Source organism: Pterocles gutturalis, unplaced genomic scaffold, assembly GCF_000699245.1.
Source record: "Pterocles gutturalis isolate BGI_N339 unplaced genomic scaffold, ASM69924v1 scaffold2667, whole genome shotgun sequence".
Classification (NCBI taxonomy): domain Eukaryota; kingdom Metazoa; phylum Chordata; class Aves; order Pterocliformes; family Pteroclidae; genus Pterocles; species Pterocles gutturalis.
In genome coordinates, this window is record NW_010115174.1 from 90,463 (window position 1) to 116,276 (window position 25,814).

The 25,814-nt window shown below is 36.7% G+C and overlaps 1 protein-coding gene across 1 annotated transcript in view; it reads right to left on the reverse strand.

Annotated features, from left to right (window-relative positions):
• The window catches only part of CDK19 (cyclin-dependent kinase 19), a gene marked incomplete at its 5' end in the record, with an annotated part of 75,260 nt that extends 51,946 nt beyond the window's left edge, over nt 1–23,314 (reverse strand). Inside the window, 2 exons of the mRNA XM_010075077.1 lie at nt 12,603–12,743; nt 23,204–23,314. Of these exons, the coding sequence (XP_010073379.1) occupies nt 12,603–12,743; nt 23,204–23,314 (252 nt within the window). The remainder of the gene's footprint in view (nt 1–12,602; nt 12,744–23,203) is intronic.
• Nucleotides 23,315–25,814: the final 2,500 nt, after the last annotated feature.

Sequence of the window (25,814 nt, forward strand, 5' to 3'; positions counted from 1 at the left end):
AGCAGTGAGACCACGGGCTGGGACAGCCGCAGCAGAGAAGCAAACTCGCATCACTGACTGCGTGGCACCCAGCATTTCCTCCAGTGCAGCAGAGACAGCACCACCTCGCACTGGCACAGCTGAATTGAGCACAGCTCAGTTTTCAGACCACTCAGAATAGCCACAAGGAAGTTTAACACAATTTAATTAATCTATTTCAACAGTTAATGAAGACTTTCCTAGTGTCGCCCTGTAAAAAAGAGGAAGATATAGCATCTAGTATTTTTCCAATTAAGCAAAAAGAAAAGTTGTAAGAGAGCATAACTGTGGGGATTAGTAGTACAGTAAACCACGTTATAAAGGGATATATATCCCTACAGACAGGGATAAAATAAGCATCAAAACTTCGAGAGCATAGCTGTGGGGATTAGTAGTTCAGTAAACCACGTTATAAAGTGATATATATCCCTATAGACAGGGATAAAATAAGCATCAAAACTTCCACATTGCAGAAGGAGAAATAGCATGAAAATGAGATAAACTAGAAAACAGCTCAATTTGTTTAAAATTTTTTCAAACTTAACATGATACTTGCAATATACACTCAGGTATTTTAAGCTGTGGGGATTAGTAGTTCAGTAAACCACGTTATAAAGTGATATATATCCCTATAGACAGGGATAAAATAAGCATCAAAACTTCCACATTGCAGAAGGAGAAATAGCATGAAAATGAGATAAACTAGAAAACAGCTCAATTTGTTTAAAATTTTTTCAAACTTAACATGATACTTGCAATATACACTCAGGTATTTTAATGTGACACAGAAAAGATTACTCTTAGGACCCCTAAAAGGTTCACTACCACTGCAAGCCCTTCCCATCCCACTACAGAAGCTGGCACCAAAAGAAGAACAGCAGCTTCCCACCAGAGCAAGGAGACATGCACAGAGAAATAAGCTTCCAAGTAAATCTAGTGTCCTAGCAAAGAGCAGCTGCCAGCCAGCCACAGCATACCTATTTCTGACAGTAAAATTAGTAAGAAGCTACTGTAAAATTATTATACCATCCAGATAACCAGAATTTCAAGCACGCACATTACCCAAAAACCTAAATGGGTCTGCAATTCTCTTGGTTTTAACTATCAAGAATTCAAAATATTTACTTGATAAGCAATCGGTTTTAGGGTTGAGACTCGAATTCACATCCTGAACTTCAAGAAGCATAACCAACTTGAAACATCCCATCTAAGAGACTTAACTTCAGTTGAGCTGGCAAACAGCTCATCACGCTCGCAGTTCAACAGCCACAAAAATAATTTTCATAGCATTAGAAGTCAATATCAGCTCATTAAAATGCAACCTACTGGAGTTTGCACTTAATTCATAATTCTAACAACCATAATCCACAACTGTTATATCAAAAGTAACTATATGAAAGGCAAATCAAAGTAAAAATGTACAAGCATGTTTCATGGATTAAAGAAAAACGTAGAACAGAAGACACATTTGTGAAAAACCCACTCTTTGGCAACAACTACAGCATAAGGCAAAATGGTTTCAAAAGCCAAAATCCCCCATTTCCAAGGTGAATTTCAGGAATGCAAAATATTGTCTACAGAATTATCTTCTTAGACATGAGTTATATTTGAGAACACCAGCTACACAGAACATTATCATGCCAGATTTTGGGATTTGGGCTCAATATTTAAGCTATCAGAATAAGCAAGTGTAAACTCTTAGTACCACCTTACTTCATTTTTGTTACTATTTTGATTTTTTCTTAGTACCATTTTACTTCATTTTTGTTACTATTTTGATTTTTTTTTTTTTTTTTAGGAAAACTCTTAAAAAAAATCACAAGTGGTTGAATAGAAATAAACTACGAGAGAGTCCAGAGGAAAGCCATGAAGATGATCAGAGGGCTGGAGCACCTCCCCTATGAGGACAGGCTGAGAGAGTTGGGGTTGTTCAGCCTGGAGAAGAGAAGGCTCTGGGGGGACCTTATAGCAGCCTTCCAGTACCTGAAGGGGGCTACAGGAGAGACGGGGAGGCACTCTTTATCAGGGAGTGTAGTGACAGGACAAGGGGTAATGGTTATAAGCTCAAAGAGGGTAGACTTAGATCAGATATTAGAAAGAAATTTTTCACTGTGAGGGTGGTGAGGCACTGGAACAGGTTGCCCAGAGAAGCTGTGGATGCCCCATCCCTGGAGGTGTTCAAGGCCAGGCTGGATGAGGCTTTGAGCAACCTGGGCTAGTGGAGGGTGTCCCTGCCCATGGCAGGGGGGTTGGAACTTGATCTTTAAGGTCCTTTCCAAACCCAGCCATTCTATGATTCTAGGATTCTATGATTCTACTACAAAACCAACCAAAATTTATATTCAAAGTTTATTACTCCAGTAGGAACTAAAGCATCATGGGAGGGTAAGGGGCTAGCTTGAAGGTGGGAGGGAGGGGTTGTCTGAGACTGCAAAACCATAATCTCAATTAAAAAAACATTTTTCAGATGCCATCAGCTTACTTAAATAGAATAAAAGTTTTTCCACACTGCTTTTTACTACTTTACAAAGTAGCACAGAAAGGTTACTGAACTGCTGGGGATGTGCTTCCACAAGCCACTGAAAGGAATCTAAAAGGTAATAACGAGCTGTGCTCTAACACCACTGAGAAACTGAACAAAGTGGAACAGAGGTCTGTCAAAACAGTGGTCATATATCCACATGGGCTTTAGCTTCTAGAGGGCAGGAAAAAAACCAGAGAAAGAACAGTTTAAAAAATCCTGTTAGTAGAGAAGTTTGCTATAGAGAGAACTGTACGTGTTTAAGACTGACTACTTGCACGATGATAAACCTTTCTTGACTGGAAATCTTCTCTGCTTCCCTGTTAATATGTGAAAAAAATATTATAAATACTTTTACCAGTTGTTCAGACATGATGAAGGTTTGTTCCTGTATTTATTAGAATACCTTGAAAACTTAATTCCAAGGTGTTTTAACATGAAATTCAGAAGAAAAAGTATAAAACTATCATAATCCTCTCTAAAGACGAATTCGAAGATATAATGCCCAGTTTCTGAGAGGACCACTTCACATAGTTGGTCACTTCACAGACTGTATAAAGGATTTCCTTCATTTTCTTTAACTTCCAGTAAGGCTGATGATTTCTGAAACATTAGCCAGAAAGCAGAAAGGACAGAGGTTGGAGAAGAGGCCCTGAGAAAAGCCATGAGTGAAACACCAGCTGGACAGTCATTTTCTGCAGCAGAGACAGTTTCTTTGACAAAGTTCACACATAACAAAACCAAATAATAAACTAACATCCTTTGCAGCTTCCTGGATCACTGATCAAAGATGCTTAATTTAAATGCACAACAATCTGCAACGTTATGGCGACATCTTCTTAGATCAGTCATAACTACAGTTTGCTTGCAAATGAAGAGAAACACACAAGAGGAAGCTCAAGACAGCAAGCAACACAAAGAACAAATGCAGTGTTTTCATTTTTTTCTTGAATATTATATATTGTTACATTTGTTGTCTTCACTGATTTAAACATAGTTCTTTCAAGTTTCATTAATTTCTGCTACTATAAGTATGAACATGTCAACATTGTGGTGCAAACCTCTGTAGCCTTATTCAGAAAGGGCAATGAGTTCAAACAGAAATAATCTGACAGATGCACTCGCAGCCAATCCCATTATCCCAAGGCTACTTTCTCCAACAGAAGAAAAACAAGAAAAACTTCTAAAAGCTTCTTCTAAACTTTGCCTTTTTTGTTTAGAATATAAACCACAGTTCGCTCACTCCAAATGGTCACCTGCAGCACTAAGTTAAATACACCACCTTTTTACTCAAAAGCTTCATACAGCAGATGGTATCAGAATTGGGGCTATTAGAAAAGATGACATTTTCCTTCTGGTTTTTTTCTGTATCAGGAAAAAAACAAATAAATTCTACAATTCCTTTAATACCTTTGCTTCCTTCTCACCCTTTTTCCACCTCAGGAAAAGAGATATGAAGCTCACAGGAGCCATATGTCATTTGTTGACTTTAGTAGCAAAACACAGCCAAAAGAACATTAAATCAATCCCTTTGTTTCTTCCGACTCATCTGAATTTATATCCAGACAGGGTTTTATGGGCATAAGCTTGTTTTAGAACCTGAGGTAAAACATTTTTCTTCAACTGTAATTATTTCTATTAGTAAAAATCAATCTACAAACCAAAAGGTATGCATTAGTCAGTCTCAGAAAAACAGCTGTTTCAAATGTACTAAATAAAGCTAATACTTTTTGCATGTCTTCATACACCTTTCTAAATCACGTGAAAATTATTTTTAATAACTGAAGAAAAGCAAAGTTCTGAGTAATGAGAAATGCACCATTTCTGAGTACATGCCCCTCAATATATGCCTAATATTTGAACACAAAAAGAAAAAAGGGAAAAGCATATGCTGATAAAACTTTGCTATTCAGCATGTAAAATTTCTGGTTCATCTGTCTAGAAGCATGTATCCATATAGATACACTTAGCATCCACATACTGTTGTTCCTCAGCAGTAAATAAAGTGTATCCTCTCTCTAACCAGATACAAAAGATGAAAAATGTGTTAACCTTTCAGCTAATAAATTCAAATCATTGTCTGAAGTCATCATGGAGTCTAATATCTCAAAATATGTAGGTTTATCTGTCATTTCCTTTCTTTTGGGAAATCTGCAAGTTGAGTATGATCACTACTAAGATTCTTTGACACTGTGAAAAGTCCCCTTCACCCCAAAGAGATCATGCAGATTGAATAATGAAGGATTAAGAGGCCTGAACCCACGTATAGCTAAGGGAGAACGTGAGTCGGGAGTGCATGTTCATACACATTCGTGCACCCTTCTCACGAAACAACACAAGCACGAAGACATAGAACAGTGGGCATTACAATTACAGTGTTTGTAAAAAGTTTAAAGAAACTGGCAGACAGGTTGACTCGCTATTTATTTATAGGAGGCGTGTGCACGCCCAAATGGGTGAACAGGGCCAAGAAGCTTTTCAAGCCAGTGCAAAATTACTGGCAGAAGGCAGAACCCAACAGTACAGCAGCTGCTTGTCAAGAGAGGGATGCATGAACCTATGTCTAAATTTACTTTTGATATCAGCACATAAAAAATCCTTTTTTAGAATTGCTGGTAAAAGGGGAGTTTCCCAGCACCCGTCATTTTACATTTTATCTTTCAAACTCACTGTTCACTCGCTTAGCAAAATCCAAGTGGGACATGCTTCACACTTCAGGTCTGCTGCTTTTTAGATAACTTTTCTAATTACTTATTGGCCTGGTAAATCTTCTCGGGAAGGCACAGGAAGGGAGAGGAGGGAGTAGTTAAATACTATAAACTAGTAATAATAAGCACTGAGAGACTTTTCTCATTTCTCAAAGGCACGAGAACATGAAAGCAGAAGTAAAAAGTCAGTACCCGCTTAACAACATTTTAAGAAATTTGCTGGTGCCTTCCTTCATACAACATGGAATTTATTTTAATTCTTAGTCTTTGTTAATACTTTCAGCTCATTAGAAGAGTATCAAACAATAAATAAAAATAGTTAACTATATAAACCATGCATATTATACGGCGCTCACTCGAAGATTTCATAGCACATAAAGCAGTAAGCTACAAATTATTCCCATAAATAGCTGTCAGATTGGAAAACAGAGGCAAAGACAGGTTAAGGGAGTTGTGTCATGTTGCAGCAAAGTTCCAAAAGACGTTTGCTACATAAACCGACATGCAGAGTCAAAATTATATCAAACTTCATCTGTCTGCTATGTCCTTCCACCGAAAATGCCCAGATTAGCATTCCATAAATTCTGCAAGTGGCAGAAGTGCACGGACACTCCATAATACACTCCAGGAAGAAACACAAACTGATTAGCTTAAGCACGCAATGAAAATAGCTTCTGCTAATACAAATGACATAGTGAAACAAACTACAGAATGCATACATAAACTTCTCCTACTAAAAGAGACAAGGGTATGGTAATAAAAAAGCTGTAGATGGAAAACCAGGGGCAAACTCTTTGCTGCAGTAGGACTCCTCCCTCCACTCCTTAGGAAAATTAGAGTGAAAAGGCTGATTGGGAGAGAAAGGATTACACTGAAAAAAAAACACACATGGACATGGAAACATCACCACCTTAGCCCATTTGGCAGCTGAAGTGTCAAGGAAAGGCCAGCTCAAGGAAGACTTGGGCCTGACTGGAATGATGGGGTAGGACATCACAAAAACCCTGAGAAAAGGGAATCTTGGCTACCAGTGAGGAAAAGTGATGCAAGGTGTTGCAGGGCATATACACAGAAATGGCAGAAAGACAAAGCTGCAGGAAGACTTTTGCTGGGTCTTCTTGCTCTCTCCATTAGCTGTGTTTTCTCGGGGGGGGGGAAATCCATCTTTGCTTCAGTTTCCCACTGAGATTCCTTTTACTTGTTTTTCTTCCCCATCTTCTACTTCTATCCAGTATCTCTTGGTAATACAAGCCACAAACTCAGTTACTCCCCACTCTGTTGATGTACCTATCAGCTTCAAAACTTTAAAATGTTTGCTGTCTTTCTAAGTGACAAAAACAATTCTTAAATTTTCACTACAACCACCTTTCTTCACTGGATACCACCATAAGAGCTGTCCTGCAGCGTATATAAGAACCTCACATCCAGAATTTGCTTCAGGATTTCGTCACTTGGTTGCAGAAATCTGCGATGTAACTACCCATTCTCTTCCACAGCAGAAGTGGGAAAAGTACCCTTTCCTTGCAACTGCTATTCACATTTGCTTTAAACACCAAAGAAGGTGCATTTATACTGACATGGTATACTGTAAACTGGAGGATTTGAGAAACAGTCTCACTCTGCTTTCTGCCACTGGCAAAAATATTACTTCAAAAAACTGTAACTAGATTCTTCAAAAAACATTACTCAAAACACCAAATCCTAGATTTGTTATGTTGAGAAATTTCAGGTGCTCATTTTATTCTTACCGCCCAAAAGCTAGGCACCAACAAATTTACAGTTACCAAAATGGTTAAGGGGGAGGAGGATTAGAGATCATATACTTAACGCTGCCAGCAGAATAGGACAATGTCACTGAAAGTCTATTCTTCCCTTATGTCCCATCCTTATCCACTTGGCTCCCACACATCTATCCATCTTGCCCATATATCCCCCTTACATAAGCATCTGTGTAATTGTGTGTTGCACCAGATCAGGGGATGAACTCGCGTACAGATCAACCTCTTCTTCACAAGTCTGATTTTAACTCATGTTAGTTTGCCAATCCCTAGCTTGGAGGAAGAGGAGGAGCACGGTGGAGCAGAGATGAGTAGAGGCAGCATGGACTCCTGCATCAACAGAAAGTTGATCCAACCAAATCTGCTCAGGGAACCACCTCGTCTAGAATCTACCCTATGTCTCACTTATATTTCAGACACCAAAATCTTCTTCTAAACAGAATAATACTAATCAATTATTAGAGTGAAAAGGAATTTGTTTGAAATCTCTGCAATTTTAAGACTCATGGACACCTTTTGTTCCATCAGAACACGTCCTCTGTTTGCAAATCAAAACTATGAGTCTGAAGACGTGTCTAACGTTGTCTTTTCACCTATATCCCTGCTGTTACACCTATGAGGCTTTTGCTGTAAATTAATCTCTTTAATTTGTAAAACAACATATGCAGCCAATTTAGCCGTTCTAAAGCTGTAGAGGGAAAATACCAGAGAAACTGTGAAATTTGTAGTCAACAAATATTTAAAATTATAATAAAAATACTTCAGGAACTTGGCTTATTTTACAAAGTTAGTTTATACAACTATTGCAATAAGCAAGTTTCAGATTTCAGAATGCTGAAAGCAACCTCCTATGAGGGAAGAAAAAAAAAAAAAGTAATAAGCAAGTTTCAGATTCCAGAATGCTGAAAGCAACCTCCTATGGGGTAAGAAAAAAAAAAATCTTCATTTCTCTGGTGAGTTTGATTTCCAACATCAGTTTTTCAACCAGGAGTTCTAATAACATCAAGCAGAATACTAAAGAAATGCTCAAGGACGTAAGCAGAATCTGAAATGAATTACTCAATTTAATAACATTAAGCAGAATACTAAAGAAATGCTCAAGGATGTAAGCAGAATCTGAAATGAATTACTCAATATGGTTTCTGTGCACTTAGAACATCTCATAGATAATACCTCCCTCCAGGAAAATACGTTCTATTACAAATAGAAATTGCTTTTATCAAGCTCTAAAGGAAATAATCTCTGGCTGCTTTTGTCCTTAGTTTTATCAAGTTCTAACGGAAATAATCTCTGGCTGCTTTTGTCCTTAAGCAACTAACATCAACTACAGAAGGGTTATTAGCACAAGCAAAAGTGCCCAAATCCTTTCAGTTGCTAACGTGAACATGCAGCATATCGAAGATCTCTGTTTTCAGATGCCTCCGCAAAGTAGGGCCTTTGCTGAACATTGCTGTAGAATCTAAATAATTCACATTTGGGGAAGGAGGGGACAAAGATTTCATAATACCCTGAAATACTGTACACCACACGCTGCACCTTCTAACTTGCTATTTACTCAAGGTACAGAGCACAATTTTAGATCTCCTTCAATTGGACAGCCCACAGTCTATACAGAGCACTTTAAAAAACAAAAGCTTAGTATGGAAAGGTTCTTTCTCTAATATTTAGCTACATTACCCTCTTATTTTATAATGAAATGCCCAGCAGCTAGCAGAGCCAGCAAAGCCTCCCTCCTCTCACATGTGGGCTTTCAGGAGTACTGCGATGTTGAGAAGGCAAAATTATTGTTTCCCAACAACATGCAATCCAACAACAAAATGCCATTCCAAATGGCTTAATAGGAGAAAAAATGTAGGGATTTTTCTAGATTTATGTCAACTCAAAGGTGTATAAATTGACCCAATGCTATTCAAAGAAATAAAAACTCTAATGCTCCTGTCCCATATTCTATACTGGTTTGAATCTTGCTGTAAAGAAAGTTACTGCTTAATATTTTTTAACTGACAGAAATCAGTCTAAAAATTTATATCTGAAAAAGCCACTTAGCCCTTTCAGCTATCTTCAGGATAAGAAAGCCTGAAAGAAAATAACCCCAATATTACAAGAAATTAAAATATATACTAAATAATTTTCATATTTCTAGGATCATGAGTGTGAGTGTATTTGGTGTTATAATTTGCCTCAGTTTGGGCACTTTCCTAAATTTGGATTTGTGCTGGGAGAGTTTAAGCTGACATAAGTCTTGGATCAGAAAAGATTCAAGGTAAACATAGGTTATACTGATTTAGAGCCAAAATTTAATGTAATCTTTTAAAAAACACTTGCACTTTCATCTAAGAATTAAAAAAAATACATTCTAACAATAAAATAATCTTATATAATGGCAGGTGATGCCAGAATGACCTCTTCAGCTTTCTGCCACCACCTCCTGCTTCACACTTCTGTGCCAGCTCCTGCACACATCTAAGCTCCCAGTGAGACCCCTCAGGCACCTAAATCCTGCAGAAAATTACCTCTGCGGGTGAAAAGTGAATACCTTCTGCGGGTTTAACTCCCTGAATGAACTCACCATGAGTCAGGTGAGTGTCACCTGCCAGACCATCAAAATGGGTGGTAATGCCTAGCGGCAGTGAAGAGGGGAGCAAGACTGTCTCCTTGTGGTAGAAACGATCCATTAGCGGAGCCCAAGGACACGACATGTATTGCAAGTCAGCAAGTTCACATTGTTCACCAGTTTTGTTACTCTATCATGTTTTTTGCAGAGCCCAAGGACACAACAAGTCAGCAAGTTCACATTGTTCCCCAGTTTTGTTACTCTATCATGTTTTTTGCTGGCTACTGCTGATCTTAAAAACAACTTAGGAGTAACAACTTTAAGCTATCTGAAAATACGGATCCACTGAGAAACAGGGGTTTTTAATAAGCACATTTGGTATTCTGGCTTCTTTACAAACCTCTTTGATTTAAGACAGTACCAAATTAAGATTTAAACAATGTTCTTCAAATACCTCCAAGCAAGTACTCTTGCAAATACCTAACTTCCCATGTTTCTGTTTCTTCATTGCAACGTTTGTTAAATAAATTCTAAAGGTCATTTCCATGGCTCATAAGAATTTGACTAATATTATGACAAATATTCTTAGAGAATTTCTTTTAAAAAGAAAAAAAACCAAAACAATGAAATAAGCATAACATGACCTTTATGGATGTCACCATCTTTGGTCTGCATTCAAATGCATGCTAAAAATATCAAGAACAGAATTACATTAAACCAGGAAAGTACAAGGTGTCTTGATGCAAAACATTGGCTTACATAAAATAGAAAAAGATTTTTCTACCACATGTAAATTGAAACAGCTAAGAGGAAAAACAGCAGATAAATGCTCCTCATCTCAAGAAGACACTAAAGATTTCCTATTTATGTATTATGCAAGAAATCGATCCAAATGAAATCGTTCCTGATGCACTGTTCTTGGAAGAAGTCACAGGTACAACCATACGAATAAAAATTAGAGATAGACAAAAATTTTGTTTAACTGAGAATTTAAATTAGTTACTAAATTATTACATTAACTCCTGATTTCAAGAGCAGACAGGACACATCCAGAATAACATCATTTTTTCTCTTACTATCTTCAACATACAAATAACTATATGAAATACCCAAATTCTTCATAAATCCACAATGATTTTTAAAAAGGCAAAAGATTCTGAATACACTTTTAAATCACCAGTGTACCAACGCAATTTTTTAAATGGTTTCCCTTCTCACACTGAGGTATCCCAGAATCCATTAGCTCAAATTTATTCACATACCAAGAACACATTAAGACTTCACTAATTTCTCTTCTTCTCCCTTCTTAATTATGCCAACAGCAATCAAGCACTATTATTCCAGTGCCGTGAAAAATAGTTGTCTTTTTCATAACAGCAACCACCACCTCCCAAAGTTCCAAGAGAAAAGGCAGAGACATTAGGCACCGGCTTTGATGCAACACATCAACAACAGATAAGACCTGAAAAGTAGCAGCAGTAGTCATGCAAAACACCTGGTGCTGCAGGCTGGAAATAGCAACATCAGCAAGAAAATTCTCTAGGGTATTTGTTATTATTATCTTAGATACCATCTTGAACTTGATATATTGATAGGAAATTCATGTATGGCATTGGAGCGTATATATATTTAACAGTTCCATGAACACACACACCCACTTCCCTTAAACATAGCTGAATATAGACTTTTCAGGTGTTCCTTCTCAAGCTGTACCTAATTACATCTCGGCACTCTGACAAAGCAACAGCTGCCTCCTTAGCAAAGTAATAACTGTTGCAATAAAATCAGTATTGTACTTGCTTCCTGCTTTTGCTCATGGATACTACTGCAAAGGCAAAAAAAACCCACCCCAACCCACACGAATATACTAACATCTCGAATTTAACAGAAAAACTGACAATAAATACCAAGGAACAAGATAAAAATAATGATCCATACCAAAACCTGAAACCCCCCTTTATGGCCACTGTTATCAGGTATTATGACAAAAGTTAAATAAAATTTATTTCAGAAGATGTTTGTGACTTCTATTCCAGGCTTGCCTCATGTTTATTAATATATTTTAAGAAAACATTTGCTCTACGTCCAAAAATTAATCCAAGGCCCTATTTACTATTAAAGATTCAAGAACAATCTATGTCTCATAAAACTTAATTAGCAATTATAAGTTTCTGGACATGCATCCTTATTTTGACCTACTGGGGCAACTACGAAAAATAACCAAATAAAAGCAGTAACTTCATACACAGATTACACTACATTTCCTACCATACCTACTACTGATGTTACAATAGCATAACTATTAGAACAGATTTGGCATATTAACCATCATGTTGCTTGTCTCATGTCAACAATTCTAGTTACAATGCAAGCGGCAGCAAGTACTGTACCCATATGAGCATTCTTTTTCCGACCCTTGTTAGCACTTCACTTAAGTATGAGGAGTGGTGGGAAACTTTAAGGGGAACAGACTAGCGAAGACAAGGCAACGGGCTGCCCTTGTAATCTGCAATCAGCTTAAAGAGCCACTTCAGGTCATGAGAAATTTCAAGATGACAACTCTTTCATAGTCTTCCCACGGTCAGAAAAAATACCACATGGAAAAGAAATACTCCATGAAAAAACTACTCTTTCACTAGCTTTTATGGTAACTTGCACGTAAGCCAAACACTGTACAAGGGTATCAATCACCTTCCTACTTAAATGCCTTTTCAAAGTCATGCACAAACTTATAAGAATGTTCAACCAATGTATATCTGCTGGCTCATGTACTGTTTTCGGATATTGATATCTGCAATCCTTTGACCGGATCTAGCATCATTGTCTGAGCTCAGATGACTCAGATAAAAACAATGTGAAAACATAGTTTGTTTTCATGTTTAAAGTCTCCATGAGTCTCCTGCAACAATAACAGGAAGAGCTGTACGGATCGATATGCAAGATTAGTAATAGTGACTTTTCTTCTCCTGCTCAACAACATGCACATGCAACTTTCTTAACCAGGTAATACATGCGACACCTACCAGATCTCTGTGAAGCACCCAGTTTGCATGGAGGTAATGGATTCCATCGAGGATCTGGTAGAGTAGGGATTTAACCATAGACCTTGGCAACTGCATGGGCTTTTTATTTGCTTTTGAGGCACGGTGAAACTTGATAATATGCTAGAAATAAAACAAGTAGAAACATGAAGCAAGTTAGGTAAGTATAAAGGTTGTATTGTGTTTGTTTTTTTAAACTATTAACACTAAATAATGGAATGAAATACAAAGTTTGCTGAACTTTGCAATCAAACGTAATAGTGATGTGCTCACAATTTTCTTAAACGTTTTTTATTCTCTGAGTTGCTTTTAAAAACAGCTGTGAAGTTTTTGTTAATACCTAAAAGACTGGGGTACTTACCTCCAATAAAGGGTCTTAGACATTCTCTCCCTCCCTCCTCCCCATTTGGGATTCTCTTATCCTCCCCTGCTAAAGCAGAAGCTTCCAAACAAGCGGTATCCACTGTGAAAAAGACTGCACTCTATGCTTTCACACCTTCCCTCCTCCTCTCAAAAGCCACACAAGACAGAGTGCTTGCAACTACTTTACTGTTTCCCCCAAACCAGAATTCCAGTAGAGAGAGACTAAAAAAAAATACTTAAATCAACATTTAAAGGAGGGGATGACAACTCCAGAAACTCAACACCACAACACTAGGGTGAGATCATGTTCAAACATCTAAAAATGGTTATATTCTCACTTCCAAGTTTTGGCTGCATACTTCGTTGATGATGACAAGGTAGTGGCTCTCGGATTACAGAAGTCAGCCAGCCCACTAGAGGACAAATAACTGCTTGAAAGCACGGAATGCAGAAAAGGACCCCAGCATTAGTCAGTTGAAGGAACGAAAAAAGATCACGAATATATTATGAAATATTCATAAAAATTAATATTTATTGTAAAATCAATGTGGAGATGATGGGCTAGGTTAGGTTTTGCTACCTTGTACAAGAAATAAAGTGGGGTGAGACCCTTCTACCTTTTCAGTCCTCGGACAATGTGGGGCTGTGCAAGGCACAAACCCAATCTTAACATACTGCCATTCAGCAAACAACTACATCCACTCATTCAGATAAAAAAAAAAAAAAATCCTTCCTGAAGGCAATTCAAAGAAGCATCAACAGAATAGTTTTCAATTATGTGTTTTTTGAAAGACAGAAATAATAAAGGCAATTTGCATTTTTACTGAAAGAGATCCAAAATGCTAATCTGCAGAGAGACAAGACTACTAACCACCCAATTCTTTAAGCAGGATTTGTCTAGTTCAAGATCATCCCCCTCCCCAGGTTAGAGACAGCCAATGGTAGCTTTCATTAGACCTCTGCCCCCTCCACCACCACCCCCTGACAAGTTTGTCACTACTGGTCCCAATGACAATGGTAATGGGCTGATGTTTCCTCATGGTAAATGCTACCTCTGGCTGTCATCAGTACTTTAGCCACCATCAAATGGTGCTTAGCAAAGGTGTAGATTATATTGCTTAAAGATAAAAAAAATAAAAAAGAAAAAAAAAATCCCAAATTAATCAGAACAGGAGCCTCCTTACCGCCTATCAACACCAATGCTCACACTGAGCCTTCCACTACTCTACATACACAACAGTGATGGCTGTATATTAATTAAAAAGCCGTATAAAAGAAATCTACAGGATTATCAGTTTTTAATATACAAATGAGGATCAGTAAAGAAAACAAGCTCTTAGTACCTGATCCTTTAATTGTGCAATCATTCTGAAAACTATAATGGAAAGCCTTAAGGGATCATTTTCTTAGAAAAGTTTTTTTCTTGTGATGTCACAAGAAGATTCTGTGTCAAAACTTCCACTGGCAGTCCCTACCTTCCAGTACCTCAACAATTTGATGAAAGTTTCAGAGATCAGGCAGATCAGGTGTACAGTAAGCTCCAAAGCAAAGGATGCCATACCAGTACAACTGCGCTAAAGGATTTTTTTAACTTGAGTAATTCTGCTGGCTTCAGTTTTGGCAGGGACAGGTACTCTTTCCATATCAAAACATTTAAGATTTAATAGTTTAAATCCAGGACCTCAGGTGTAGAAATGGGTGCAGGTGCCAGCACAGACTGGGATGTTCTTTATACATAACTGCACTATGCAAGGGATGAGGCATTCTCTGCTGGCTTCACTTCCTGAACAGTCCCAAAGCGCAGGCCCAAGTACAGCACATAACAGCCATAATCTTAGACCTAATAAAGGTATGGAATAATTTACAGGAATTACAGGCATTGTAATCTGCATTTCCCACTCCTCAAATGAATGCCCTAACTGCAGGGCTTCAAAACTACACTCCTCCTTTGTCTCATTCAATAAATCTTTTTGCAGAGTAGCACAGCATCAAGACTGTCCCACGAGCTGGGGGTACAGATTTGAATCCTAACAGGTACAAAGGACCTTCTGCATCTCTCTCCGGGAACCAGGAGGTGCACTTGGACATTGCAGCTTCTAACCTTTAGGTATGCTCAAGGTCTTTGCTGAATCTTACCCCTAATGGATTACCACTAAGAATAAAACATGAGGACTTCCACAATCCAGTCAAGTCAGAAAAGCATGTTTGTAGAAGACAAGCAGAGGGTCAATCAGCTTCAATATTCTCCACAACTTTTTTCACTGTCACTCTCTGAAGATAACTTAATTCCCGTACTCTGATATACCACCTGGCCACAAAAGCTGGAAAATACCCAGACACATTCAGTAGAACTTTAGGGAAGCCTTAACTGTCAGCACGCACTATACCAGTCGCATGCTACAGAACAGAAACCCATCCACAACGTCATCCAGCCATAATTTCATCTTAATTAGTTCATTAGAACACCGCAGATGCAAGCTCTCCTTCTGATATATTGAAAATGCTTCAAAACAAAAGAAGAATGCATGTCATACAAGGTAAATGAAACTCCAAGAAATATTAAAATCTGTTCAGCAGAAGTAGCCAAGTTGCCTTCCCTTTCTGTGCGCATCTGTATTTTAGATTCCTAAATCTTAAAAATATGCTGCCACTGACGGAATTCCAAAAACATTGTGAGCCCATTAGGTATTCACTTTTGAAAATAAACATAATGTAAAAATACCTCTATTGCTTTTACATATTTTGTTTTAAATTTAAACAAGGCATAGACTTTGTGGCAGTGGCTTTAAGTCCATATCCTAAATTAAATTAAATACTTCACTAACCAACATTAAAGTATACATATATTAAAATCCAGAAAAGTAATTAAGTTTCCAGAGGCTTGCTATAATTTGCTGTTTGCAATCTCTGGGACTATTGGTTTTATTTACTAACTGCTTATTCAACTTATTTTCAACTTAAAAAAAACATAACAAAATTGAGAAGAAAAACAGATGAACCAGTTTATTTCAGTAAGACATTTTTAGCTTTCATAAAGGCAAGACCATATAAACAATCATAGATCAGAAGTAAAACAGAGCTAAGCATTTGGAAAGAAAATACAGTAGTGACTTATCAAACAATATGCGATCTAGTATTTGTCCGCCTGTGTTACCTAGTGTGTTGAAATTTATTTTAAAATTGGCTGCTGAGGAACTACGTACATTTTCTAAATGCTCCACCATAAACAAAGTAAACATAATGCACGACAATATACAGCAAACCCATTTAGTCCATTTCATTAAAACCCCCAGTATTTACTCAGGAGTTAAATGAGCATTCAAAAAGATCCTAATTTTAGCCTGCTTCTGAGCAAGTCAAACTGATATAAACATACTCTCCCTGTGTTTGTGCCATCCCATTCCTGATTCTAAGAACTGCTGTTCAGTATGACAAGGTTAAAACAAACAAACAAATCAGACCTGGAAAGTTTTCATGGAAGCAGCCAGCTAAAGGAGAGATTTTATGCATGTCTGACTAAATGAAGTTACAGTGTGACTCTCGACAGACATGAGATGATCCATAGACCTCAAGACACAAACCCCTAGAAAACCTGGCTACCTGAGTTCTGTTGCTTAAGGCAATGCTTGTTGCAAAATTACATGTGTCTGCCTCAAACTGAAATGCAAATCATGTCAACACAGATGCCTCCCCCTGCTGAAGTAAATTGTCTGTTTGCCCCCACACTTTAGCAAAATACCTTCCTTCTATCCTATCCCTAATCCAGCCTTTGAGAATAAAACAGAATTATGTCAATCCACCAGTAAAAAGTAAAATTACCTTTTAATACTAAAGAGATGGAAGCTTGGGTACTTATTAAATCTGTGCCAAGGTCAAGAGGAAGACTCAGATCATATGGCTTCAAGTCTCATTTTAAACATAAAATTATTTCTGTCTTCTCTCTTCAGCAATCAATACCCAGACAAAGGTGACTAATATTGCTGAGTGTTAAACATAAAGCACTTGAAAGGCTATGGAAGAATAAATCAAAATCTAAAGGCGGTATAAAACTAACCGTACATTGTTCGCACAATTTTCAAAAAGAGGAAGCAAAGACAGACCCAACTAACCTGAGTAACATCTGTTTACTGTTACAAAAATAAATCAGAGCTTCATATGCCTACACTTGGGACCCATTTCAGACATCAAAGTTTTAGACATTAAAAAAAATTTTGTCAAGAGTATAGTACAAGTAAAATAAAACAAAATCAAAACAAAAGTGGGTAAAAGTATTTCTACAGCGATCACTTAAGTTTCCGATTTTGGAAGCATTACAGCAATCATAACTGTCCTTCAAAAGAGAAAGGAGGAAAAAATATGCCTCAACACTCTCCCTCTAAATGATGCCGGTACACTGTCATCATCAAGTATCTTCCTCAGAATGTCATTAACCAAACTGCCTAATGAAAAATCCATTTCCAAGTGACAAGAGGTCAAGACATTTTAAGTAACAGTGAAAGGAGCTTTAACACACTAACTTTTTGCTAATGCCAACTTGGTTTAAATACATAAGCTTTGAAGCACAGAGCAGACATAAACAGATTCAGTATAATTTTCCCAGGTTTTGATGGGGTCTTTCGAGGTCATCTACATCTTTCAGACCTAAATATGCCAAAATAATTCTATACGATAATAAAAACCATGAGAATTCAGCTACCCTTTCAGTACATGTCTGAAACACTCAGTACTCACGCCACTCTGTTCACATTAATTCTTCACACACTTTATGCTTTTGCACCCTTGCCTCTGTCTTTGAGGTCTATTCCTACCTGTTGTTTCCTCCAACTCTGTGGTACAGAAAATGAACCCACATAAACTACCCTTAAATCCCCACGACTCTGGCAGAAAAATGAAGTTTTGAGTGACAAGCACGTTCTCAGAACAGACAGCTATTGACAAGGAATGGCGCTGCTCTCTGCAAGAAGTCCAACCATTCCTTTAGAGTCAAAAAGGCCCCATCTATTACATTTGGAAGGTATAAATCATGCCATAAAGACTTCCCGTAACAATGGCTACGATAAAAATTGTAACTTTAAAGCAATCAAAGCCTATGTCAGCCCACTACCTTCTACCCCAAGAAATCTTACATTCTTCTGCCAGGTAGCAGAATCCTGTACTAGTAAATACGGACACAACAGAGAATCACCTAGTGGAGCAGGACTGAATTAAAACAAAAACATACACATGACTAGAAAAAATTAAAAGAGAAAAAAAACCTGCTACACTGAGAAAAGTATTTTCATATATATAAAATTACTTGTGATCAACTAGCACCTGACTTATCCTCATGATTAAGAGCTAAACTGAAGCCTAGTGGAAGAAGGAATTAGAACTGATTACACCATATTTGAGGAAGACTTTAAAACTTAGATCTATTAGAAAACATTCATGCGATTAAACAAATGTGCAGGTTTACTACACAAATCAGTATGCAACACCCTCACAATTTCATTTAGCTTATAAGAACATTATTCAAAATTAAGTCCATTTATTTGTATATTGAGAGAGTCAGCTAGTGTTACAAAGTTCCCATGTAGGAAGAATATTTTCTCCTTCACATTATATGACAATTATTTTTAACTACACACAATTATGCTTATACTCTCTACCCTACATTTTTTAAAAGCAGAATAGAATATATACACAACAAGCATTTCATATAACACAAAGTAAGTCTGTCCATATATTTTTATTATTATCAACAACAATTTCAAGATTAATTTTACTCCACGTTTCTCAGTGGTATTTGCTGCTAAGCAGATAGTTGTTAGAGATCATTGGAATGCTTAATAATAAGAGAGAGGCATTCAACCAAATCTCAAAAATACCCAGATCATGGTCTAGTTGGTCTTGGATAGTGACTGTATCAGCACATTCAATATTATCAAATCATAGTTAATAATTTATTTAATCACTTATTAAGAACCAACAATGGTTTTCATGACTACAAAACACATTCAACACCTTTTTCTGTGATAAAAATGTCACTGTTTTTCAGAATGAGATAAAAAAAAATTCAGAAGCTTCTGATTTAAGTTACAACATAGATTTCCACAAAAAGGGATCTTAAAGCTTTGAAGTTACACGCACATATTAAAATAAGTCTGAGAATTAACTCTGTACCATAGCTAGAAAAGTAGATACCCTACCAATTCAGAACATTTAAAAAAAGTTACTAAAATGTTGCTTAGAATCAAATATCTCATTTCAAAATATAGAGACTAGGGAATTGAGGACATCGAATACGTGCTTGCCTCCATGACTAAAAACAAAATGTGTGCTTTAGAAAATATTTCCAATACCAAAAAGCTGATGCTGTAAAACTATAGGAAAGTAGCTGGGAACAGAAGAAAAGCTCTGAGTATTATAACCTCACCAATGGCTAAAAAGTAACTACACTGACAACAAATAGAAGTCACCTCCAGAGCAGATATCATTTGTAATAAACTTTTCTTAAAATCCAATTAAGTAATCATCATGCATTTAATATATTTAATATAAATTTGAATAGTGTCTTAAAGTGCATGAGCTTTACGTAGGAAGTTCTGGACAGCAGTGTACAACTCAAGACTAAGGTAAAATAAGAAATTACAAGGAAGTTGAATAGGAAAGCAAGCTATTCGTTCGTGATAAAACTGCAAGAGCTCATGCATCTAAAACAACCTTTTTTTTAAAAAAAGATCAAAAATTAACATGGCAGAAAAATACACATATCAGTTGAAGGAATTACATTTTTTCTTGGAAAGATTTCATCCATGCATAGTTTTGTAAGGCTATGAAGTTCTAACTGTGTACTTGAAAAGGTAACTTAAAAATAGTATCAATTCCACTTGGGGTTTTAAGATTAACTCATCTATGTGTTAACTGAATTAAATTTTTTCATCTCAACATAAATTAATCAAGGCCAAAAACCTGGATACAATTTGGATTAAAAGCATCCAAGACCTTACGAGTAGATATTGGAAAAGGAATGTCCCTCACAAGAGAAGGAACAGGAGATGGTTGGTTCTGTGACTATGAACATCTGAAGCTGAACGTTTCAGATGACTGGAATATAAAGGTGTGAGACTGAAGCAAGTTACCAGGAATTAAGAAAGGATGTGGCCTATAATGTATGAGACATTCAATGGCATCTGTGGACAAACACATTTTTAGCCTTACATCAGATCCTCCTTTTACACTGAGGTACAAGCTAAGGAATCTTGCATTTACTTTATGGCATGAGCATACACAAGCAGTGACGACAGTGTAGAAAATACATTATAAATTAACATGCGGCACATCCAACAGCCTAAGAACTTTACCAGATGACAGACGAATAGCCAAGAAAAATCATAAAGAAATAATTTGTGGATTACACTAAGAACTTTGGTAACTAAAGGAAACGAGTAATAAATCATTTGGTCAAAAGAATTCCTATATTCTTAGATATTATTGTAATCTCATGCATGTCTTTGCATTGTTTTGTATAATGTAACTTGAGAGGTGATGAAGGAAAATCCTTAATAGGCTTAGTTATTAAATGGTGAATACGTTTGTAGGCAAGGACAACATAGTAAGTCTTCACCAATACCTGTCAAAAGTAGTTCAGATTAGCATAGCTTTCTTCATCCCTTGATAATGGTATCAACAGAAGTTATAGCAAATTATGAAGCATGATGCTATCTACACTCAAATTTCAGATTTGAGCAGTCTAATCCTTGGGAATTAAATGCAAAGTAAAGAAAAAAAAGTTATTGCTCACCATAAAAGAACTTTTTAATAAGCTTAATTGGCACCATCACTTTTCCTCATTAGAACAGGACAATTTTTTTTTCCGTATTCCAAAATGAACAGAATAAGATAGCATCTAATACAGTTTATTCATCTCTTGCCAAATGTTTCCAGTACAGAAACTGAAAAATTTAATGATTTTAACTAATCTGATGTTTGTCAGTGATGAGCATTTACTCTTCTCGTTGAGGCCAACAGGAGTTACTAAAGCTGGGGAGCTTTGAGCAGAAGGATGATTCCCATACTTAAGACAAATTTTGGTAAGCAACTCTGAACTACCTATATTTGAAACCACTGGTCTCTGGGAATCTACATCTCTCTAGTGACAGCACATCTGCAATTCCAAAACTGAAATCCTTCTACACTGGTACTCACAATGAATAGACTTATTTTGGTTCTATGTAGTACTGGGGGAGCACATGGTGCGAAACAATAACAAAATGTGCCAATCCCCTACTACAATTTCTACCCCAAAGAGCTGAAAGGGCACAAGCTGTAAAGCACAGGAAATGCAAAACACAACACAACACAGACAGAATGACAAGTGGTTGTTATTACTGAAATGCGTTACAAAATAAGTGGATTTTCAGGAGTTTTTGGAAGGAGGATAGTGAAGGATCTTTACGTACGTTAATTGGGAGGCTTTTCCATGTGTAGGAGGCAGCGTGGAAAAAGACACAAAGTTGGGAGTGAGCAAAAGAGACAAAAGGGGAATTAAGAGTGATGCTTGGGAAGTGCTGACAGTAAAGGAAACGAGGACCAAGGTTAAGCCAGAACCAAGAGTGCCTTGAACATGGCTAACTTTATGCAAGGGAGGAAAAAGAATTCCTGGCAAAGGCTTAAGAAGCAAGGAAACATGGGTAATTACACAAGAAAGCAGAAATGATTTGTGTAGCATGTCCCATAGGAAAAAAAAAAGTAAGAGAGTTAGGAAGTAGGAGACCAGTTTACATCAAATAACTAGTGTAACAAACATTTCAGTCTCCAGTAATAGAAAATAATCAACTTCACTGAGATCGCAACCAATACCCAACCAGGTGTGAGGAGTGTAAGAACATTAGACGGCGGTGATTCTTTATCTAAAGCTGTTAAATCATGTGAAAAATCACCACATAGTGTAAAAACCACATGCCCAAAATAAATTCAAATGGAAAAGGTTAGAAAAAACATGCCATTCAATGTAGCAGTAAAATGTGTTTGCTGTAGTTGTTCTGTACAATGAGTAAACTCAACTGATGCACAAATAAATTCTGTCCAGGATTTTAGCTGCTGCATTCCTACTCATCATCACTGTCACCAGTTGTAAGAAATAGACTAACCCTCAGTGTACACTGAACTCTGACGAAGTAAACTTTTAAAATACAAAGCTGCTACCCCATAAAAGAAATCAAATTAAATGTTTTTTAAGCATACGAAGGGGAATGAAGTACGACTACTTGATCTGAGCCAGAAGTATCTTTTTGCACAGTGTAAGTTTACTTTCCTTCCACATTACAATTTTGTGTCATTTACAAGTGCATATTCATTAGCTCTTGAGAGCTAAGTACAAAAAAATAGGGCAATTCGTCACTAACATTAGTAAAAGCAACTTCTTTATTACTGAAACCTTAAAAAATAGTATTGGAATTAACACTACCACTTCTTCTCCTTGCCAGTATTTTCAAAGGAATTATAAACATATTGATTACTCTTAATAAGTGCATAATATCTTTGCAGTTTAAACATTAATCCAGGTTCAAGCAATTCACATCTCGTCAACAGGTGTGGAGCTTGAGTATTTATATCTGAGTTCAACTCGTGATGTCATTGATGTCCACCTCTACAACAGATTAAATCAAATCTTATCATATTTTGCTGGAAACTTAAAAACAGACATCTAAGTCTCTACTCTTCCATGTATTGATGGTCCATCAGCAGGCCCAATTAGCACTGCTTACCTTTTTTTCTTATTTTCTTTCCACTCATTGTCACAAATTCACAGTTTAGAATTAGATAATTGAATGTCAGTCACTTCCACTATACCCCAGTGAAAGGACTCAGTAAAGCAGCCCCTCTCTTTTTTTTTTTTTTTTTTTTTTTGCGTGTGTGTGTAAAACTGGAGGAAAAATAAAATATTAAATACATTTCCAAACTCTATTTTGGAAGGTCTCAATTTAGGAATGCTCTCTAACTCCCGTTAAAGCTTGTAGGAAAATTCTTTTAGCTTCAAAATGAAACCTGACTTAAAAAAAACTCTATGTAGCCTTTTGCAAGTTTTAAAGTGTCAAGAGAACAGGATGTCAGTTAGACACTTAATTAGAGAGCAAGAAATTTATGCATCTCTGCTATATGAGGGTATGCCACACACACTTCAGTTTGAGCAAGCTCCTCTTACACTACTTCAAACACTCAGGAAAATCCGTACTTACCCACAAATCATGTTCAGCATAATCAAACAGCAGCCAAACCTTTCTGTCACTGTGAGAAAGGAAAACCTTCTGCAATGCAATCACGTTAGGGTGCTTCAGCTCTCGTAAAAGCTGCAGAGAAACAGAGAAGCTCTTGTTACTTCTGTTCTTGTTTAAAAAAAAGCAAACACTGCAACAAAAAAACAAAACCGTTATTAGCACAAATAGCAAACAAGTAATCCTAAAACAGGCCCTAGACAAAAAGATGCCACTGATTCAGCATGTTATCTTCATAATGTCAAAATCAGGAAACACACAGCCTCTGTGGCATGGGTTGCTGTTCTGCAAGCACAGCTGACCGTCACTAGCTACCTTTGTCTCTGTCCCACACGCAGCACACAGCTGCCCATCCTACCTGTTTATTCTGCTCACCCTCAGCTTCTACCTTAAAGGATGTTACTACACACAAACACAACTGTTCTCTTATCAAAGGTGAACATCAGGATTTAAGGATGCCAGAATGAAGCTTGTGTAGCTGGTCCAATTCCTTTGTATGGACAATCAGTTCTTCATCACCACATAATTACTGTATTACTAATAATTTTCTTTTGCATTAGATCCCTGCCTTGCTTGCCCAGAAGTCCACGTGCTTGTTCTTCTCTGAACATAAAGGTATTTTCAAAGAAAAGTTTACTAAAACCATTTTTCTAATTGCTGTTTCAACTACTATCCTGTAATCCAGAAATAAACTGAAGTTTATTTACTGCTTCCCAGAAAGAAAACTAGGTCTCATGACTAATTAGCACATTAAAGCAGGCACCACCGCTGAAGTCACCCTTCTGCCAGATTAAATCAGTCCTCAGGAGGAGCTGGGAAGCGATACTCCCAAAAATATAATTTCCAATTAATGACCTTTTTTCCCCCCTTCATACTGCAGTCACAAGAATGATCGATCACTTCTGGTTTATCTGAAAATTGCTTGCATCTGCAGCACTAGTATATAAATTGCCCAGCATCAATTTATAATGGCAAAACAGTAAATGGAGCAGTTTCCAAGGCACATTCAAGAGAAATTAATCTTCCCTTTTTTCACCTTACAGAAAAAGACTTGAGATGTTTATTTTTGAGGAAAAAAAAAAAAAGGAAAAGGATTAATTTTAAATTATATTATTACTTGGCCATACAGATACCTGTCAAGACAAGAAATCTTCTAAAGAATATTACAACTGATTAAAACTTAAATTCCAGTCTTCCAGCAAATGAAATAATTTCAATGCTTTTTCTAACATGCAGGAAATGTTTCTTCTTTTTGTTTCTTCCTCTCCCTAACACCAAGCATTTCTAGCTTTAAAATAAATTAATTCTCCCCTAATGAACTGATCAACTAGTCATGCCTAGTTATCACTTACGAGATACAGTAAAAATAATTTTGCCACTTAATAAATAGTAATAACTTGCAGAATTATAATCTAGCAAAAACCCTAGAGATTAAAATCGTCTCTCTTTGACATGCATCAAGAGATATTGCTGCATACCTTGTCTTTAATAATAGTAAAAGCTATTTTCCAGTAGAATTTGATGTGATGCCTCTGCCTATTTTCTTTTCTTTTTTAATAGAGTTTTGTCATTTTAGGATAATTTTTAAACTAGGGGGACAAAAAAACATTATAGTAGGTAAATTTTTTTTAATTGCTATGATATTTTTCTTAAAGACACCATTGGCATCAATAGCAATATAAAATAATTACAACTTGGGTTTTATTTTAAAGCATTCTCTCAAAATAAGCAAAACTTTGCAGTAAGAAACAGCCAAAGAAAATAATTCCATATAAAATGCTGACATTTAATAAACAAATTAACAGAAATAATATGTAGAGCATGAGAATAGAAAGAATGCATAAAGTGTTGTGTATTAACAGAAAAGTGCTACATGAAAACAAGTATAAAAATGAAATATATAATACATGAAAACGGGTATATTTTGCAGCTGTCAAACACCACTGCTCATGCCAGCCCACACAGAGACACTGTATGTAGCAGCGGTTGCCATCTGCCAGAACAGCCTGATTAATAAATGAAACCTGAAACTTCTCCTTTTCACACAAGTCAGGAAAAAGGATACCTTCACATCAAAGAAAGTGGTAAATTTCTTAACCAAAACAACAATGACATACACTCATTTACAATGAGCAAGTTATTTCTAGTGCACTGTTCTCTTCTTTTGAGTCAACTTGGATGACACGAGCATCCTTATCCAAACCCTGCATTTTTCACATGACAGAATCAAACTCTTACTGGTATGATTTTAAAAACTGGTTTATACTACACATGTTGAGTTTCTAAGAGAGAATGTCTGTATGTGACCCGAAGCTGAAGAACAAAGCAACCTAAGGCCAACAGACAGTCTCTGAAAAAGATTCTGATGCTGTATTTTTCAGTGACTGGATGACTGGTTAGAGTTGCAGCCATGGATGGCAAGATCCCACCAAACTAACAAAGTCTGTTTACAGAGGTTACAGATGCGCACTCTACCCGCCTGCTTCTCAAGTCTGTTCCACTCAAAAAAGCTAGAAATTTTTCTAAACCATATTGTAAATGAACAAGTTGAACATCTTTGTTGGAGACATGGACA